This window comes from Chaetodon auriga, chromosome 17 (assembly GCF_051107435.1).
Source record: "Chaetodon auriga isolate fChaAug3 chromosome 17, fChaAug3.hap1, whole genome shotgun sequence".
NCBI lineage: Eukaryota > Metazoa > Chordata > Actinopteri > Chaetodontiformes > Chaetodontidae > Chaetodon > Chaetodon auriga.
The window spans coordinates 10,689,592-10,710,851 of NC_135090.1; the positions used below are offsets into that span (position 1 = coordinate 10,689,592).

At 46.3% G+C, this 21,260-nt stretch overlaps 2 protein-coding genes across 24 annotated transcripts in view; one reads left to right on the forward strand and one right to left on the reverse strand.

Annotated features, from left to right (window-relative positions):
- slc25a13 (solute carrier family 25 member 13) overlaps nucleotides 1–1,747 on the forward strand; it is a 45,455-nt gene extending 43,708 nt beyond the window's left edge. For both annotated transcript variants that reach the window (XM_076754678.1, XM_076754679.1), the window contains exon 18: nucleotides 846–1,747. In XM_076754678.1, the coding sequence (XP_076610793.1) occupies nucleotides 846–1,038 (193 nt within the window). In that variant the 3' untranslated portion in view covers nucleotides 1,039–1,747. The remainder of the gene's footprint in view (nucleotides 1–845) is intronic.
- Nucleotides 1,748–1,803: 56 nt separating this feature from the next.
- dync1i1a (dynein cytoplasmic 1 intermediate chain 1a) overlaps nucleotides 1,804–21,260 on the reverse strand; it is a 45,924-nt gene continuing 26,467 nt past the window's right edge. For all 22 annotated transcript variants that reach the window (XM_076754674.1, XM_076754673.1, XM_076754670.1 and 19 more), the window contains 7 exons: nucleotides 14,534–14,680; nucleotides 13,084–13,197; nucleotides 12,754–12,887; nucleotides 12,157–12,301; nucleotides 7,669–7,809; nucleotides 4,944–5,069; nucleotides 1,804–2,614 (listed from right to left, as the gene is read on the reverse strand). In XM_076754674.1, the coding sequence (XP_076610789.1) occupies nucleotides 2,504–2,614; nucleotides 4,944–5,069; nucleotides 7,669–7,809; nucleotides 12,157–12,301; nucleotides 12,754–12,887; nucleotides 13,084–13,197; nucleotides 14,534–14,680 (918 nt within the window). In that variant the 3' untranslated portion in view covers nucleotides 1,804–2,503. The remainder of the gene's footprint in view (nucleotides 2,615–4,943; nucleotides 5,070–7,668; nucleotides 7,810–12,156; nucleotides 12,302–12,753; nucleotides 12,888–13,083; nucleotides 13,198–14,533; nucleotides 14,681–21,260) is intronic.

Genomic DNA, 21,260 nt, shown 5'->3' on the forward strand with positions numbered 1-21,260 from the left:
TACCTGTGAAACACACAGATTTTCCTTCTTGCCTCACAAAATTCCAGCTCGTTCATCCCGTTAGCAAAGAGCATCTCCCTCAGGAACAACAGGGTTAATTTCAGCAGACAGTAGCTCGTCCTCCCTTCTCTACCACAGAGAAAGAAATGCTGCAAGACCAAAAATAATTCCTGTGCACATTAGCTGACACGCTGCAGCCCTCACTCAAAACTCTGGATGTGACCATTTTCTCAAACTGGAGTGTTTTACCACACAGCGATCAGGGCAGGCAGCAGCCATTTGACTTGCACATGTACTTCCTCCACTTCTGAGACTGAAACGAGCTCATTTTCCTCCTCAAAATAGGTCCCTCTCAGGAATAATTCACACTGAGAGAAATGCTTCTTTTAATGGACAGCTGTGCTGCACATGCATGTGTTCGCTGGATGGCTCATGAGTTCTACATGGAGCCGCCGCTCCCAAAGACAGCGAGACAAAGTCAGCCGTGTTGTGATTGGGAGGGAGTCGATGTGCGCTCCTCTGCCGCTCACAAAGCGTCATGTTAAATCAATGAGGGATTTGATTTAGGTCTGTGTTTATGTTGAACTGCTCCATTTTCTGTGAAGATGTTTATTTGTGTGGCGTTGAATACGATAATGTTAATGAATGATGATGATGATAAGCCTCCTGTCTGTGCGCGCTCCCTTTCTCCCCGACGTGGTTAAAATAACACTTTGCTCCGTGTTTACGTTGTTAAACACTCTACCACTCCTCACCTTTCTCTCCCGTCTTCCTCCTTTATTCAACTCTCTCGCTGTGCCTCTGGCTTCCTCCCCCGTCTCTTTTTCCCTCTCTCCACACCGCAGAAAGCCGGCTGGCTCCGAGCCCACCCCCAAGTCTCGGATCAGCCTGCCGGCGCCCAACCCCGACCACATCGGAGGCTTCAGGTTGGCCGTGGCCACGTTCGCTGGCATCGAGAGCAAGTTTGGACTCCATCTCCCACGCTACACGGCGGTGGCGGCAGCAGCAGCACAGGCGGCGGCCCCCTCCACCCCCTGAACCTCCACGGGTTGTGGGGGCGTAAGTGAAAGAGGGGGCTTGAATGTTTTTCAGCACTCCAAAGTAATTGTTTGTAGTATTTTAAGTTATTTATTTATAATTTTTCTTATAATCACATATATATGATAGATTTTTATGCAGCCATATGGACTAGTGAGATGTTATTATTTTACCTGTGACTGACATTGTATTGAAATGTGGTTTAGTTTTTCATACACTTCAGCTGGTACAGTATATGCACACAGGGCACCTTAACTGCCTGCTTCCTTTTGGAAATATCAAAAACGACACACGGTTGCAGCTTTTTCCAGTGTCTTCCTTTTGTTGCTTTCTAATCCGAAGCACATTCTGATCATAGTCGTGGCACTTCTGTACATATGAGAAATCCAGAGACATATTTTCATATCTATATGGCTATTTTGCTCCTGAGTTGCTCTATGTGCTGGTTTGATCAAATGTTACCACAAGAATGTGACCAAAAAGTACTTGAATGTAAAGACACAGTAACATTGGACTGTACACAATGTTTACCGTTGGAGAATGTTTGTTTCAGGTCTAAAATGTAAGCATAGTGTAAATATCAGAGAGCATCTAAACTTGTACAGTACAGACAATGTAGGAGTTACATATGGTGTGTAAGAATCGTGCCTTACTGTACGTATGGCAGCAACATGTGTACTGAGAGTAAAGAGACACTTATATTAGTAAACTGAATGCATGCTGGAGTTTTCATTGTCATCCCGGGTTGAAAACGCAACACAGCAGTTCATCAGCTACGCTTTAATAGTAGCAGGTTTCACAGCGAGCACTCTGCGTTACAATATACCTCTTGATAATTGTTACAGTTCATTAAAGAATATACAGTTGTTGCTCTCGTTCAGAACAGAAGACAAAGTGCCAATACCACACGTGACTCAGCTCCTCACACCCTGAAACACTGACACAAAGCAGCCACAAAGCCCCACGTGTGAAAACATCACCATAATAACTCCCACATCTATGCATCTGGAATATTTCAGGAATGTGTCGCATGCAGGCGTAATACAGAGAAAAGAAGCACAGCATAAAGTGAACATGACATTTTGTAAACAGTACATGACCAGTCTATGGACCCTGCTTTATTTTTACGGTAGTGCAAAGCGTCGTTACAGTACACATATCTTTGTAAGGCTATAAGACTGCCACTTTGTATATACTGTAGGCTCACGAGTCGCAAGCAACACATCACCTTAAATCGTTAAACAAATAAATAAGGGTGGACGAATCAGTAGAGGTTGACAGTTTAACAGACGGTTTGCATTTATAGGAGCGTAAATGCAAAAATACAATAAAAGCATGGCCTTGTTTGGACCTGACAGAAACTGTACATGAAAAAATAAAACAAAACAGAGTGCACATGCTACAGTGACTCCAAGAAAAGCACCCCCGCTCTCTGATTCCCTCCGCTTTGGTTTGGAGTCCTGCTCTATGAAGCCAGCTCCATAGGCCCCTCCTCCTCACCATCCGCCCGGTTAGCCCGGATCTCCATCAGGGTACGAGCGAAGCGCCCCCAGTCATCAGTGTGAGCCACCGAAAGCTGTGGGAGACGTCAGACAAACACAGGTACGTGGCGTTAAGAGCTGGGTCCGCACATCTGCATGGTGTGTATGCACCACATCTGGATGTTTGCTCGCTAACAGAGCCGCAAGTTCCACTGTCATAGCTTGTCATGATCACAAAGGACCATCTCAAAGGATGGAAGGCAACAAAAACTGATGTTTAGCTGGAATAACATTTATCTTAGTTTAGCATTTTAGCATGCTGACATTTGCTAATTAGCACTGAACAGACAGTACAGCTGAGGCTGATGGGAATGTTGTTGTTTTTGCTGTGTTTTGGTCAGAGATGGCTGAAGTGATTATGATTCATTCTGCAGAGAACGCAAATGTGTTTCAGGGATACAGTGATGTGAGAGGAAGTCAGTCGGGTTCACCAAAATCATTAGATTCATCCACTGGGGACAATAAATACCTGTAAAAAGAATAAAAATCGTAACAATCTATTAAATAGTTCTTTAGATATTTCAGTTGAGGGGTGATAACATCAGAGTGACATCGTCATCCCTTCAGACATGGCTGAAAATTCATATGAAGTGCACTGACCATGGGGCTAATATAAGATGTCAGACTGAACACTGCTCCTCTTCAAGCGTCTCCTCTGGAGTCGTGCACTGCGGCGGCCAGAATGAGTGGGACACAAGCCGCGGCCGCCACCCAAGCTGTCTGTAACCGCTTTTCAAGGCCAGGCTGTAATTAAACAGGAACCAGGAGGAGGGAGGCAGCCATTTTGGACCCCTCCAACCCCCCACAGAGCTGGGCTGGCCGCAGCAGGGGGCTCTGCCAGAACATCATGTATATGGTGCTGCAGTGACTTCTGTGTTTGCAGCATTTTAACAGACTACAAGAAGCTCAAGTGTCAAAGAACCCCTGCTGGATATTGTATTGTCAGGCTTTGAAAAGCAGCGGGTCCAAAATGTTTTCATGCCATGGAGCAGCATTAAGCCGCTGACCATGATCTGCTGGAGTTTTGTCTCATGGAAGCCATCTCAAAGACTTATGTTTTATGATTTGGACTTTCCATACAGAGCAAAACCAGCAAAAGACTAATCAAAACAGTCCTAACCATGCTGGAACCGAGTAAAATGATACTGAAATAAAAGTATTTGGTATTTTGCTTTCCTGGAACTGTCTGAAGGGTTGCTGTTGGTCCTGTGGAACTGCAGGCATCTCTTTTTTTTCACATGCTGGTCCTGGTTTTAGCCGTGTGGGGGGAGTTTCTAGTGAAGTAAATACCCCATCAGCACCACCACATACACACTTTTATTGATGACTCTCCATTACCGTCAACCCGGCGCGGAGGCCACCAGCTCAGTCGAGCCTCTCTCCAACTCCCCACACAACAAAAAGATGCTAAAATTAGCCGAGCGGATAGGCTAACGCGCCCTCACATGGGGATCCTAACCAGAGCCCTCCAAACATGAGAGAACATACAGGCACAGGCAGGGTGGTTGGCCGCTTTTGTGGTGGTGGCAAAGTCATGTGGAGGCCATTTTACAGGGAAACGAAAGAGGGAGGGGGGGGGAAGAAAAAAAAAATCAAACACATACATCCACGGCATCGCTGACAGTTGGGTAAACAGACGGGGTTAAAAGGCCTAAAATGGTCGGTTGTGGTGCGTGTGGAGGTTTCACTGTGAAAAAAATGCACTTACTTCCACTCTTATAGGACGTGCCGTTCACCAAAGCCAGTGAACCAAATATACACACAACAAGAGCACAGTCCGTATATATTTGTACAATCACGATTCAGTCACAATTACATATGCAATTTCACTATTTGTGGCAGCTTTTTTTCCCAACACAGGACAGTTTATTTCAGTGGATTCAGGAGAGAGGGAGGTATCACTGATGAGCCGCAACCATGTTTCATTCAGCAACGCCACGAGCTCGACTCCCAGGCACTAAAATCTCTCAATCTACTGTAGTACAACTTAATTGCAACGGCGCAATAAATTTTGGTCATTGTAGTTCACTCGTGCTTTTGGCACCTAGGGTGTAATTAAATCTTGATTGTCTGAAAACGAAACCCGCGAGAACCACCAGCTGCATGCATCGAGTGAATCCGACAACAATGTACTCCACACGTTTTTTTAAACCAGAGCGGGCTGCCAAAATATTAGCATTGTATGAGAAACACCTGAGCACAACACTTTTTAAAATCCGACAGTTGTTATTCTAATGCACTGATTAAGACAACAGAAAAACAGGAGTGCTCACTCTGCCCTCATTTCTGGGAACCAAAACAGATTCAGACTGTGTTTGTGCTTTCCAGCACTGAACTTTAAAGATACAGGATTATTATCTGTACCTCTCCGGTGTCGTAGATCCAGACTCGGCCTTCTGAGTCGCCCACAGCCACCTCCTTCCCCCCCGACGACCAGCGGACCCTGTTGAGGGCCGAAGCGCCCTCGATGGTCACGCTGGCAGTCGGTACCTGGTGGACAAAGAGTTACACAAAGTATGAATCCAAATGTTCAAATGTTCAGCCTCCACACACAGACCACATCACATTCACGCCAATCAGAAGTTTACAGGTAAACTGGGATCTATAATAAACATCGAGACAAAGAACTGGCAGGACCAATCAGAACTCCAGAGGACCTACAGCACATTAGAAAGAAGTTAAAATACTATGCAAGCCTCTAACGAGGCACATAAACCTTTATGAAAGCCTCTAATACATCCATAAAAACAACACCTCCAGCCTGCCGCCTGCAGGCAGCTGCTGTGAACGCAGGTTTTTTCTCAGTTGGAGCCGTTTGTTTGACATTTTGGATTTTCCCTCATTGATAAATGAGGAAAATCCGTTTTGAGTGAAATTCCTTGTATTTCTAAGTAAAACACACTGAATACTTGCACAACACATTTACTACATTAAAAGCACAACTTCTCCTTCACATGTGGACACACACAAGGCATTTTACTGCATAATAACGTTTGCTGCTGTGGGTGAGCCGATGCTCCTTTTAAGTAAACAGCAGCGCTCGTGTTGCACCTTTAAAAACCCAGAACCATCTGCAGCGTTTCCATAAACTGTTCCTGACATGTGGCAGGCGAGTCTGACACATGTCACCGGTGGAGACAGGGGCCTTGGCATCATGTCGCCTCACACACCGAGCTTCTGCGTATTTAAAGCAGCGCTAACCACAGACTGACTGCCATTAGCCTGCTAGCTTCCACCGCTCCGCCCGAGTGGATCTGAACTGAGTGCTTTAAATTGGCTGTGTATGTCTGTGTGTGTGTGCTGGAAATGAGAACCAGGCGCGCCACACTGCTCCGTTAGTGTCGTTATGACTGTGTGTTTTTAATATCATGGCAACAATGGAAGTCTGTTGCTATTAGACTGTGTATGAGTGACTGTGTGTGCATGTGTTTAGTACATCCGCCTGCGTGTGTGTGTGTATGTGTGTGTGTGTGTCTGGGCAAATGTTTCTCATAAAGCACATTGTTAGCCGAGTTAGGCCATCGATAATGAACTCTTCCTCTGTCAGTGAAAAGGCTGCTGTTGGGGGAATCATGGGAAACTTGTCATCTGTGCAGCAGAGGGAGGACGCTGGTGATGGGATCAGTGAGTGTTGGGGTTAAAAGATGAGACGTGACAAACTGAGACGAAGCATAAAATCCTGGGAGATGAGTTGTGAAGTTTACACGTGGACGGTGCGAAGGGGCTGCGAGGAAACGAGAGGAAGAGGAGTGGAAGAGCGTGATGAGAGAGGGAGGAGAGCACGTGGCGAAGGCTGCTGAAGGTTGAAGGCACTGCGGGTGAGAGAAGGAGAATGGAGGATCCTTTGATCACTGCTTTTACCTGCGTGATCAAAGGTTTGGTCCCACTATCAGAGTCAGAGTAAGAGAGTGTGGCTTGCAGACTCATGACTGAAGACATCTCTTCCCCATAATGCAACTTTTTCTTCCTTCAAGGCAATTTGGGAAATGTGCTTCTTCGCTTTCTTGCTGAGAGATGAGAAGATCAGACCAAATTTGAAGCTACAGGAGACAGTTAGCCTAGCTTAGCATAAAGCCTCCCAGCCTCTCTACAGATCATTAATTAACACTTTCGAGTCTTAGAGGTGCCTGTGTGTGGATTTAGCTTCCATTGGACAGACTAGGCTAAGCTAAGCTAAGCTAACCAGCTGCTTTAAGTCTGTAGCTTCATATTCACCGTATGTCACAGTGGTGTTGGTCTTATCTAACTCTCCGCAAGAAAGCTAATTAGCTTATATCCCAAAGTGTCAAACTATTCCTTTAATCAATAAGAAACCGCAAACAAACAGAAATGATTAGTTGAATAAAATCACCACAAAATAAAAGACACAAAACAGTAGCAATCTCCACTGAACTGTCTTATTTCACCTTTAAAATGTTATATTATATTTTGTATGTAATTAAGCTGAATAATAAGATCATCTTTCCGATCCTGACCTCAAATGCTCTCTCTGAAAATAAATCTTGCCCCACAGCACTGAGAAACTCAACCCCTGGCCTGAACTTTCTCCTTTTATTGCCGTATTTTCATCTCCAGCATGGGACTGCGGACTGAGGGCTGGGGCTCTCTGCTCGTGGTATCCTGCACATCTGTGCGCTCCACTGATGGGACAGAGTGTGGGAGGCAGATGAGAGGAGGTGGTGGGGTCCTGAGGTTGCTTGAACGTTGGACAGAGGTTGCAGGAATGTTAGCGGGACGTCTGGGTGGGAGCCGGGATGAGGAGATGTCACTAGGCCTGATTTAAAGCGAGGGCTGTGGGAAACGCCCACGGGGGAATCTTGAATCGAGTTTGTAGGGAGGGATGTGGAGGGGTTGGTGGTGGTGGTGGTGGTGGTGGTGGTGGGGTTGATGGGAGGGAGAAGGCTTGGGTGTTTGGTTGTGCGGTTCGGGCGAAGGCCCAGCAACAGGCCCTGAGGACACCAAACACACACGCACATCAACACACAAAGAGATGACAGAGCAAACACGCCCATAATGACCTACATTCACACACTGTACACACACACACACACACACACACACACACACACACACACACACACACACACACCTCAGTGTCGTTGTTGAGGTTCCACAGGTCTAAGCGGCCCATGCCATCCACGGCGGCGAAGATCGCGGGGTGCACGGGCGACCACATGACGTCATACACATAGTCGGCGTTGTCCTCAAAGGAGTACAGAGGCTTGTTGTGCTGGAAGAGAGAAACAGAGGAAATCTATGGAAGTGTGTATGGTGTGAAAAGGCAGCGCGGAGAAAGGGATTACAGTAGATGACACACCAGAGATAGAAAGAAAGGAAAGACACAGAGAGAGCGGGAGAGAGAGAGGGAAGGGAGAGAGGGAGTGAGCGAGCTTCAGACAGAGTGGCGCTGCCTCAGCCTTGGGGCCTGTCTGGGTGCAGAGCCTAATTAAAAAGCCTCGCACATTCACACAGCACCATAAAACCGCTGGGAGAGATGAAAGGGAGGGCCCCTCCACAAGGTGTACTGTAACCTCAACACAACAGCTGTCTGAGGCAGAGAGCGAGAGGGATGGGAAGAGGTGGAAACGGGAGGAAAAGGAGGGGTGGACAATGGACGGAGAGGAAGGGGAGCGGGAAATAGGATGTGTGTGTGTGTGTGTGTGTGTGTGTGTGTGTGTGTGTGTGTGTGTGTGTGGGTAGCGGCCGACTGATAGCATTTTGTTATTGCAGCGTCTTGCGACTTATCAGTCAAAATATATAACACCAAGTATGATAAGTCTTCTAAATTTATGACTAAAAGTCCTCACAAACAGAGCAGAATGACACGAAAAATCCTTCAACGTGGGCTCAAATATTCGACTGATTAATGGTTTTGTTGTTTTCGGTGATGGTCAGAGGAGGGGGGGGACACATGGTCAGTAAAGGTTTTTTGAAGTGTACTAAAATCATGCACACATACAAACACACCTTGCACACCCACATCATCCACTATTATGCATGTGGTGTGTTTTTTTTTCTATCCAATGGCCGAACCGAACTCGCTTGGCTGAAGGCTTGTGCTGCGATTAAAGCTGGAGGATGAGTTAAATAAGTGGGAATATGGCTTAATACGTGTGTGTGTGTGTGTGTGTGTGTGTGTGTGTCAGGCCGGCTGTTAGGATTCCAGAGGCTTGCAAACTGCATTCCTGACAGGTAGAGTGGGAGGGGTGGAGGAGAGGAGACAGGCTGGCTGGAGGAGCAAATGAAAGAATGTAGTCCCTCGCTCTTTCTCTCTCCTCCTCCTCCTCCTCCTCCTCCTCCTCCTCCTCCTCCGCCTCCTCTCATTCCTCCTCCTTTTCTCCATCACCTTTACTCTCTCACGCCGCGGTTGTTCTGAAAGGCTGTGAGACCTGCAGACAGATGGCAGTGCACGCACACACGCACAATAACAAAACAGCGCACAGACACAAACAAACAGAGCCGAGCCAATTTCAAGCCTCGATTGAACCTGTTTTCCAGCCGGCGGGGTGACAGCAGAGGTCATTTTACTCCATCTCACAGTTCTCAGCATTCGATCAGCTGAGTCGCTCCTGTTTATGTTCTCGCTCTCTCATCCTCTCCTTGTTTTAGTCCCCATTACTCTGGTCCTCATCCTCCAGCTGCTGAGTATCTTATATCGCCCGATTGCATTGAAGACGTCTTTGATAATCCGCCTCTCGATGCAATTTCAAGCTATCTTTCAATGCGCCCTTGATGGATTCGGTGATACACTTAAAGTCACGCATCACCTTAGAGTCTAGAATAAAGTCCTCCTTGTATCTACCGACGATCCCAACTGTAAACTACTATTTTACTGTAGTCTGGCCATAATCTACCGATCTTAAATAATGTGATTTGGAGCAACAAGTCTTAAAACTAATCTGAAAATGGAGCTTAATCCTCGTGGCGCCGCACGTGAAGCAACTGCTTGTCATTATCTTTCCTCTGCTGAGAAGCTGAGGGCTTCTGACACGTTTCGACTGGAAAACCAATGGTTGAAACATTGGAGACTGACATCAGCATCACGCTGCGATGCTGACGTGACGCAGTTTGTGAAAGGATGGGTGCGAGCTCAGGTGACCGTTTATTGCTTCCTGAAGCTAAAATACACTCTCGCTGCGTCTTCGGCCTTGGCATCGATCACCTTGGCTTTCCAATGCTACAACCACTCGCACCTTTGCTGCTGTCACAGAACAGAGAGCCTCTCATCACTCTGACTTTCAGCAGGATCCAAACCATCTCATGTCTGCAGCAGTCGTATAATTTCACTGGTTCCATCCCGGCTGCATCACAAACATCCCGCTAGCTCGATCGCTCTCTTGCCAGATCTAATAACCGCACGCTGAGACGTTTCACAGACGCCTTCAGTGACGATCAGGATCTCAACAATCACCTGAACTGACGGTCAGGCCTTTAATTCGCTTCGTCAGAGAGCTCAAGTGGAACGATTCTGCTCCATCCAATCACTTCGTAGACGCTGGGTCTGGGGTCAAGAGAGCAAGAACGGTTCCAGTTATGCACGATCATGAACCCGCTCCCAGCTGCCGCGACGTCTTCACACTCCGGCCGACTCCAAATGTTTTCACTAACCACAATATTTGCACCGCTGAGTGTAAAAACATCAGCAGACTTCTGTGCGACGGCTTTTTTGAACCATGAGGGCAAACGTGTGTGTGAATGCAAAGAGAAATCACTGCGAGTGTGTGTGTGCGTGTGTGTGTGTTAATACAGTTGGGCTGAAGGCAAACCTCGGGGGGATTTTAGGTAAGCAAAGGCAAGCTTGCTTAAGGTGCACGTGAGGCATGAGAGCCCCACACACACACACACACACACACACACACACACACACACACACAGGTATTCTGCCTGCCCACACACAAATATGGGTTATGTGGGATAAGAGACAGACACACATTCCTGCGGTGCCCCTCAAAGGAAAGGGAATTCCCAAATCCTGAAAAATAACACACTCTCCTGATGAAAATCCGCAGAAATGTTTTAATATGTGTCACGGGACCTTTCGCTCCAGACTTACGGACTGGCTGCATGCAAACACGGGTTAAAATTCATCAGCGCTTTACTGCCTGTCACAGCCAAGTATGCAAGCTGTAACTGGATCTTGCATAAGGCTGGAGGTATTATGCAATATGCATTATGTATTTTCTTCATATTGAATAGGCCCCTCTTTGATTTTTGGCTGTGTTTGCTGTTTGACGCCCTGCTCGTGTTGATCCCTCTGTCTTTCAGCGTTAGCATCACCACCAATATTAAGCATGACATTTTTTTTTCTTTAAAATGCCTCCTTTTCCTTAAGACTTCGTTCTTTATGCTCATAAATCGTTCCCACTCCGCTCATTTACGTGACTTGAACAATGAAACGTCCCCTCTCCATCGCAGAAGGTCCCCCCCTCTGTACCTGGGCATACTCCTCCGTGTCTCTTCACCGTCCCCCCGCAAAAGTGCCTTTGAATGCATTAGGTAACTTTTCTATTCTCCAGCACTCACTTTGACAGAAACAGTGACAGGTTGCTTTTTATTGTCACTGAAATGGAATTCGTCACGTCGCTTTGAAAGGAGAACAAATGCCCCGAGTGGACGAGGTCGCTCAAAAGCCAGCGAGAGGAGGAGCGCCCACCTTTGGAGTGTGTCTGAGTCGCACCCAGCCAGTCTAACGCCCGCTGACGTGCACGGTATTTAAGATCTGATGAAGACCGACTTACCGCATTGAGCTATTACAGGGTGAAGACAGTCCTGCAGTGAATGAGCTTTGTGGTGCAAGAAGACTGAAATGAAAGCTTTCGCACCATATTTTCGCCTCATCAGTGTTGATTATTCTTAAGTGACAAATTTCCTGCTTTTACAGTCAAGGCAGAATCATGTGCAGTGGATATTCTCCCCCCGAGTTAGGCCTCACAAGAAACTCCTCCTCTGATGTAGTAAAAGACATCCGGCCTGCTTCTGCAGTATTGGCTGTACACCTGCTCTGTACCATCTATAAAAAGACTGCATTTTATTAGTAGATCTTATGGGGGGGCGGGGGGGGGGGGGGGGGGGCAGCACACAGGCTGGGAGGAAACTGCCTGACAGGCTAAATTCAGGTTCAAATAATCAGGGAGCCAATACAATTTGTGGAGCAATAAGTGCAGCTTGTCAAAGAGCCTAATTGTGTCACTACTGTTGAATACCTTCACTACACACCCACACGGTATCCACACACACTGTGACAGAACTTACTTACTCCCACACACACACACGCGCACACACACACACACACACACACACACACACACACACACAAAGTAGTAAGAGAAAGACTGATTTTCCAAAAAGTTGCGACCCTACAGCACCCCCCCCACTTCACTAACTAGTTCATTCTCTCTTTCACACACACACACACACACACACGCATACACACACTTTCTCTTTCTCTACAACCCACAGAGTCCACAATCAACCCCCCACACACCCTCTCTCTCTCTTTCTCCTCCTCTCTTGCACACACACACACACACACACACACACACACACACACACACACACACACACACACACACCATACCTTAGTGCTCCAGAGTTTGACGGTCCAGTCGAAGGAGGACGTGATGAAGAGGTGGGAAAAGTCGACGGTGCCCACTGCGCTGTGGCAGCTGATGCCCGTCACAGGCCCCTGGTGGCCCTCGAACATCTCACAGATACCCGCCTTACTGGGGGGGGGGGACACACACAGGTGGTTCAGCTGTGCGGCGCTTTAGTGGCCTTGTTTAAATATAAGGCAGTGAAGTGGTTTGAGGGAGCTCGTGCTCAAAGTGAATTTGCAGCACAGTCAGGGAGTTTTGATTAAAAGTGAAACTATTGGCTTCTTAAATTAACAGTTTAATTTAAGTTTTCTAAAGCAGTTCTAATCCTACTTGTAATTCTAGAAAGTTTTACTTGTTTGATTAATTTTCGAGGCAATAACACTTGAATGTACCTAATTTAGAAAAAAAAAATGTTCTAAATGTACGTTTTTCACTGAATTATTTCACTGTGATGCTGTAATTCTGGATTATATAAGACTTAAAACACCAGTCTAAACACACAGAAGTGCTCTGGTAAAGATTTGTCTGTGATGTCTGTTGGTGTTTGTGTGTGTGTGTATGTGTGTGTGCCCGCGAACCTGCCGTGTCTGGATGCAGTGTACACAGTGCCCTCCTCGCTCCCGACCACATAGTTGTTCACGTCTCCCGTGGGAAAAGCCATGCCTGTCACCGCCACAGGTTTGGATTTATTGTACACCAGCTCCATGGTCTCCTACACGCATGCACACACACACAGAAGGAAGAACGTAAGCCTGTACATACACACACACACATATTACAAGAGCTAAAGAAAACACTAGCGGAATCCCACTAAAATGTTCTTTGTCTTCAGAGACTCCACACTGGACTCACTGAGTCCTTCTGAGCTGTCAGCAGCTCGTGTGCTCGCTGACGAGTGTGTTGTGTACCTGCGGCTGGGAGAGCATGTCCAGACTCCAGGAGCACATCCTGCCGTCTGTGGACACAGTGATCAGGTTGTTGGCGTTCTGCGTGCCGACCACGTTCACACAGTACACTGGGTGCTGCGCACACACACACACGCAAAGAGATAAAGACACACAGCCAGGCAGAGTGGATGAGATGGGTGGAGACACACAGTTGCACAACAGATAATGTTTTCAATATCTCATAACTTACCTCGACTGCAATATGATTACAACAATCCTCAATTCTCTACTAAACATCCACACATTTGGCATCTTGTATGATAAATATTTGGATAGTTCGTGACTGCAGGAGGCTGTGAGGGACATAAAGTTATTTGAGATGCTAATAGGTGTTTTAACTTTCACCCTTAAACACATGACATCATGAGGTTCAGTGCGGACCGCCGGACGTAGCGGGCTCACGGACAGCTCACATGCAGTCGTTCTTTACATTTTGGACATGCGCCGCTGTGTGTGAGAGCATTATGTCATTACTGAGCAGTAATTGATTTGTGTACTGGGCAGCACAAAGAACCCATTCAGCAATCAGCACCATGCTAGCTGGCTGGACTCACTGAATGGAGAGGATGAGAGCGATGGCCTCATTATTGGGGTTTAAACCTACAGCATGGATGGCATGCAGCAGCAGCAGCAGCTGTGTGTGTGTGTGTGTGTGTGTGCGCCCTCATGCCAACAGCCCCAGGTCTTAAGATATTGCTGTGTGTTGGTCAGTAATTTGTCGAGGGTCAGTGTGTGTCTGCTTCTATTGTGAAAACAATCAGTGTCAGAGCTGCAGGGGTTTCCATTATCATGCAACAAAAGTAATGCTGTGATGTCGTTTAATATCTTTACATCAGGATGTTTAGATGACAGGGGTTTTTTTTAAGTCTTTAACTCACCGCTGGAATGTTCCTACTGAATAATTTTGTTTTATGTAACTAATCAAAGCACAACAGGAAGCTTTTTCATTTAGGTCAGAGCTTATTTCACCAGAGCTGCAACGAACAAGTGTTTCCATTATTTATTAACTTTGGATTATTTTTTTCCACAAGTCAATTGTTCAGTCTGTAAAATGTCAGAAAATAGTGAAAAATAGTGAAAAATTTTGAAAAATCGCAATTTCCCAGAGCCCATGGAGATGTATTACAATAGCTTATTTTGCTTAACCAACAGTCCAAAACCACCTTAATCAGCAAAGTTGAAAAACATCATCACATAGCTCACATACTAAGAAATAACTCCAAAACAAAGACACACATCTGATCTTTTTGTAAAAAATATTTTTGTATGTTTTGTTTTTGGGAAATCTGTCAAAACCAAAAATATCAGCTGTGTACTGCAACTCTCTCATGAGTCCCAGTCGGGTCGCCGCTCACAGTCTGCTGTGCTGGACGTTAACTGGAGGTCACATTGATTATGGAGGCAGCCTTACAGTGTGCGCAGCAGCAGACAGGGGAGTCCTCTGGACGGGGGTCCGACGGTGACTGCGGTTGTCCCACAGGACGATCTGTCCAGAGTAAGTCCCCCCCACCACCAGGTTGGGATGAAACCTGGCAAAGCCCACAGACACCACAGGAGACTGAGGAAAGAGAAGGGCAGAGGATGAGAGGGCTGAATCATAATGCATATTCGTCTGGTGTTTATGGGCAAACATCTGGGAAAAAAAAAAAAAAACAAACACTCAAATTGGTTTGGTTGGATGAAATGTGGAGATAAAACAGCAGACGGTGAGAAAAGAGCCAAAACAAAGAAAGATATGAAGCGAAAACGGTAACGCTAGACGGAGCACGGGTGAGAGCGAGTGATCAAGGCGGCGTGCTGGGTGGCAGGCGTGGGGAGACAGACGGAGAGGGAGATGATGAGTCTGGCTACGGTGAGGGTCCGCCGAGGAGACGAGAGAGGGGTGACGCTGGGGCGGGGACCAGACAAAGAGGGGAATTGTAGTCCTCTTTTCCCCCAGCCGTTTCACATTACAGCATCAAAACCCCAGCAGCCACTGGAGCGCTCACTGTAGCCTCCATCATGACAAGCGCACCCTTGAACTCCCTCCCTTCCCGATGCCGTGTTTATTGAGTTTTGGTTCCTCTTCAGTGCTCGTCCCATATGGGCTCCTGCGTGCAGCAGCTAGCCTCCCCTGACCCAGAGCCAATGAAGCATCTGTGCCGTGCAGTTATGAGAAAATGTTTAAGCATCGTCATGCTAGAGGAGGGCAAGTGGTGTTGTGTGTTGTCAAATTCATCCCTCCATGCATCCATCCAGTAAAGCAGCATGATCATGCTGAGCGGAACGATAATTTACAGGCACGACGGGGCCAAGAGAGCATTAAACAAGAAGCTCGCAGACACACAGCGCAATTAAAAACAGTCAAACTATAAAAACTTGCAGGGTGCGTTTCGCAAAAGCATTGTTGCCTAATACGGTCGTAGATTCTGTTGGGAGAACCGTCGCTGACAGATTTAGTGTTCCTGAAAACAGTACGTCAGGCGGAGCAACAGCTCCGAGTCGGTGTTCGGAGGCAAAGCTCGCCATTAATTATCAGAACCTTCCCGAATGAATCGCTGTATTAAGAAGACAAGTAATCTAATGTACAAGGATTTAATTTAGTATTTTTTATGTGAATGTATTTAGTCATTGCACACGACTGCAGTCTTCTACAAGGCCAGACGGATATTGCTAAAGCTATAGCGAGCAAAAACTGTGACATGAAGTGTAACGAGAAGTTAAAAGGTGGACTGAATTTTCCATTTGGAAAACCCTTTGCCCTCATGACTTTACGTTTAGCAGTTTCTTTTAGATCTGTCATGTGACTGAAGAGATATTACTGAATAACAGAGGGATTATGTAAATAGGCTAAACATAAACGTCCAAATCAGTTCATTGGGACCACTGAAACCCAACTGCGCTAACCGTCTCCGCCACCACACCATGTGCGAAGCAGCCAACTCCAAACCCCAGTTCATTTTGAGAGGAGACTGGAAAACAAACCAGAGGGAAAGAAAACACTGCACACTCTCTCTGTTTTGTTTCTTCTCAGGAGTCACGGCCTCCAGACGAATGGCGCGGGAGTCGCTTCAAATGTCAAGACTCAAAATAAACTGAACTTTGGTGGTTAAAAATAAAGTCGCTTGTCGGCCGGACAGGAGGCACGCTCCCAAAACTTTATCTACAGAGTCAGACAGAATGGGAACTGAGGTTTATTAGCCTGTATTAGCACACAAGATTCTGCCTTCAACTAGCTGACCCTTTAATATCTTAGAGTTTGAGGATGACCTTTGCAGTCTGACGGGCTGCTGTCTGAGGCTTACTCCGCCTCCACCAGACTCCACTGGTGGGCTAATGAACCCAAGTCCTGCCCTCTCTGTCATCTCTGTACACAAACACACACACATCCACTAAAGAGGCGTACATACACACAAACACACACACACACACGCACATGGTTCCACCACCAAAGCCGTTCATCCGTCTTCATCATCATCTTGGGAAATATGTTTATTTGCTTTCTCGCTGAGTCAGATGAGAAGGATGATAACACTCACCGACAGGTTAGCTGCTTCCCTTTGTTTCCAGGCTTTATGCTAAGCTAATAAGCTGCCGGCTGTAGCTTCATGTTTATCCTCATGACACTAAAGAAAGCAAGCAAACCAGTGGATTTCCCAAAATGTCTCTTTAACTCTCTTTATTGTCGTCTTGCTCCGTCTTTATGCCTAAATTGATAAAAACCATAAGACTGCTATAAAAGTGTCACTTCTCATCTGAATTTTGAACGTCTTTGTTAAATTGGAACAGTCTGGAGTACAACATCAGCTGCACACCACCTCAAATATATTAATACCATTATCTTTAAACCCGCTTCGGAAACTTTCATCTCTTTCATCCTCCCAGTAAGGACCGGTACGACCTTACTTTTACTATTAACACCATCAAAAATGAAAAATAAACACGCAAATCCACAAGCAAATAGGAAACATCCCGGCTCTCTCCTCTTTCTTGTCGTTCCTCCACCAGTTATCAGCCTAAGTAAACATCTCTACCCCACATGAGTAATGACAAAGAGAAGCCAAATCAAATCAAGAGCCCCCTCGATTTGCTCCATATGTTAGTTTAACTCCGAAGCCCTATCAGTGTCCCCATCTTAAGAGGAAAAATCCTGACTAAACTCTGAGTCCCCCTCTTTGAGAAACCACAGGTTATGCCATCATTCCCCTCATGTACTGTCAGGCTTAGTGAAAGAGCTACTGAAAATTAGCCCGACTTTGTCCCGACAGCGCGCTTTGAGGCGCCTGCCAGCAGTGACTTGGACTTAACATTAAAGCCGTCCTCCCTAAATGCTTCTAATCAAATGTCACATCGGCACATATGTTTTGGAGTTATATGACTTTTAAAATGCACCGTATGTCATCTGGTGCTGAAATAGGATCAATTTGTCCCGCGCTATAAGGAAGTTTATGATTTAAGCTCAAGGGGAATTGCTTGACACTCGAAAGCCGATTCTCAATTTGGATGTCATGTAGGAAATTAATGACTGACTTTGGAGCTGAATTATGGGGAGCTTGATTACATTTTGACTGGATTTCTGAAGTCTTTCTGTCTACTTTTTATTCATTCATGAGACTTTGCCATCAGTGACTCAATTACTGCTTTTGCATGCATTAGAGGAAACTCATTTCACAGCGTGTAAACATGACAGTAGAAAATATTTTATGCGTAAAGCTGACGTTCTGAATGAAAGGAGAAGTTCGACATTTTGGGATATGCGTGTATTCGCTTTCTGGCTGAGAGTTAAGTCATGCCTGCACAGTGAATATGAAGCTCCTGTGAGCAGCCGGCTAACTTAGCTCAGCACAGACTGGAAACAGGAAGTGATGAAAGTGATGTTTGTGCACCCTGGTCTTTGTACGTATGAAACAAATGAGATACAAAGCGATAAACAGAGGTGCTTTAGCGGTGTGATGCTAGCTGCTTGCCCCTGTTTCCACTCTTCGTGCTAAGCTAAGCTAGCCCTTTCCTGACTGAAGCTTCATATGTCACGTACACACTCATCTGGCTCGTTCAATCAGAGTATTTCTCCCAAAACGTCGAACTTTTCCTTTAAATCAAACGCAGCCACACTCCTCCCATCCCCTGCGGCTCCTCTTCATCCCAGATTCATAAGTTTGGACACACCAGTCACACGAGCCCCACATCTGTCTAAATAACACCTCAACGACTCTCGTGTCGGCAATCCTCCCGCTATGATTGCATCTCCATATCAGGCCTGACTGGATACCGAGCCTGACATTTCATTTCCAAACGCAGAGTGGCTCTGTGGATGGTTCTCATCTCACATGCGGCGCGGGTCAGACACCTGCCAAGTCGTCTCCTGCCAGCCCAGACGGAGAGGATGTGGGGAGTGACAGCTCCCGGAAGAAAAAGCAGCGGAGAGAGTCACTTCGCTAAATTGGGCCTGAGATAAATTGTGGAAGTTTTACAGGGAGACACTCTCGCAGTCAGAACAGTGGGTTTCATTTCTCTCCTCGGGCCAGGTCTGTTGTGTGATGGTGTGTGTGTGTGCATGAGAGAGAAACTCACACACACAAAGTATCACCTACCATATCTCACACAAGGCTCACAAGGCTAAGTGCTTCTGGCAGCCCTTATTATATTAATGGGAAGTGTTCTGTAGAGGATAATACACACATGGTAGGCCGTGATGAAAGATGGCACCCAGCAAGGGATTAGGGAGGTTTGAAGGAATGACAGAGAGTGAAAGAAGGCGAGAGAGAGGTGAACACTCCCTCCTTTGTTGCCTCCTACTCTCTTTCGTTCTTTCCTCGGGCAACAAACTGTTGCTTAAGTCGGCTTGGGAAGGCAGAAATGGAGCAAGAGTGCTCTGGTGAGAAGAAAAAGCGAGGCGGGTGGGTGGGGGCTGACAGAGCACGCCAGACAGTATGTCCTCCCGAGTAGATCCACCGCGCTGCATCCCTTCTCCCCCCTGCTCACCGCACTCATCTGTTTTCCACTCTGCCTTATCAGGACCAGATGGATCCGACTGTCTTCCCTTGCATCCCCTCGTCTCGACCTCCCCCGCCCCCGCTCCCGACCACCTTTCTCCTCCCTTTCTCCCCCTGGCTTCGCTCGTTTATGACACCCCACGGATTTTGTCACTCTGTGGTCTCTGGCAAGGAGAAAGAAATACCAAGTCGAGTCTCAATTTCACCAGGCAAAGAATGAGGGTTTGACGGAGCGAGAGCACGAAGGAGGAGGCTCTGGGAACACAAGCAGGCCTTTCTCTGCCTCCTACAGCTCCCTTCCCTTCATTTTCCATATCTTGTTTGTTTACTTGGCTCATATTTTTACTTTTGCTGGTTTGTGGCTTTAATGTTGGATTCCTGATGCAAATATAATGTCTTCTATTCTGATATTGAAACTTAGGGACATACATGCTACCAGCTCCTCCTCAGGTCTGTTTTGGTGCAAAAACAAGTCTGCAGTCTTGGTCAATGAGTACAAAATAATCAACTTTACTGCAGAATTGGACAGTAGAAGCTATATCTAAAGTTTAAGAACAAAGCGGCTTCAACTTCCAGTGCAATTTCACATAGACGAGGCTTATTAATAACGCCGTTGCGTTTTTCTCTCTTTCTAACTCTCCCTGCCTTCGCCCTACCTCCCACTCTCCTCCCCTCCAGCTCTGCTTCTCTTACACCACCTTTCTGGAAGTGCCAAAGGCCTCGGGACTGATGCAAAGCGGCGAGATATTAATAAAAATATGCCTGAGTCCAATGGGATTTGACAGTAGCAGCGGGGGTTGTTACAGGGAGGCGTGTGGTTTGGGGGCTTCGGCAGAGGTTTTAAGTCAAACAGGCCCTTTAATGTGGTGTGACTTTGCCCACTTGAGAGGCTGGTGTGAAGTTACAAGATTGGACCCAACTGGTACGGGGTGATGATGGGTCCAACTGTTGGGACGGCCGTGATGAGGGGAGGCACGCTCAACTGGTACCAGAATCCACAGCAGCGGCAGCCCCTCACACACTCACACGCTGATGGAGCACACACTTCCTCCACTGTATTACAGATCAATGGCTCCTAAAGTGGGGTCATGAAACTGCCACGGGACCTTAAGGGGATTGTAAAAGCCCCCCTTGTACACTGAAATACTGTTTAATTTTCAGATATAGTTTATTCAGTGGACTCTAGAGTGAAGCAGAATGAGAGAACGATGATTTATTTCATTTGTTTTGTGCAGTTCATGATAATAAAGACATGTTACATAAAGCAGAGGAAGAGTAACAATAGCTGAATGAAAAGGGGACATAAATATGGAGTGAATATGAAGATGTGGACATATAAAACTGCATATATGTATGACTTTTCATCTCCACTGAAGCGTATCACCATTTATTACCGTAAACAACTCACTATTACTCTATCACTCTATTACTATGGCACTGATAAATCTGCAGACAAGCTAATCCAAAATTCGAATTTTAATTGCTTCTAATATATTAGTTTTAATCCTGAGAGCCAAACAAACGTCAACTTTCATGATTAACATTGCTGACCAACCAACAAATGACAACAAGCTGAGAGGCCACAGTGTTCCTGTGACTGGTTGCAATAAAGAACTGTGAGGTCAATAAATAAGAGTGGAGGACAAGACACAGCAAAGCAGGAAGAAGAGAGAGAGATGGAGCGCTCAACGCTGTCAGATTTGTTTAGTCCACAGGGGAACAGCATTTGTCAACACAGGACCTATCTGTCTAGCTATTGCGTTGCAGCAGAATGCAATATTACAACACCGCTGAATACTGCCAAAAATGTTCGTGCACAGTTCCCAGATTGCCCAAAGTCAGACGTACTGAGACTCCTCCCAGCATCAAACTGACACAAGCTTTTTAAACTGTTCACTTTCCACCACGCCAACACGTCGAGGACGTAAACCTTAACAATGCTACTGCAAAGTATATAAACACTGCAGCCAACAGAAGAAATCACGTGCAGTGTCCGAGGCAGATGAACGAGACAGGAGCTGCATCAAACCCCAAACATTTCCCCTGTTCAGGCAAAACATTTGAACCCTGAATATGAGGTGAAATGTTGTTAAAAAGGAAAATTTTGCATCGCTAACCCCTTCACCAAACTGCACGCAGCCAGACAAGAAATATAGAAGCTTGACC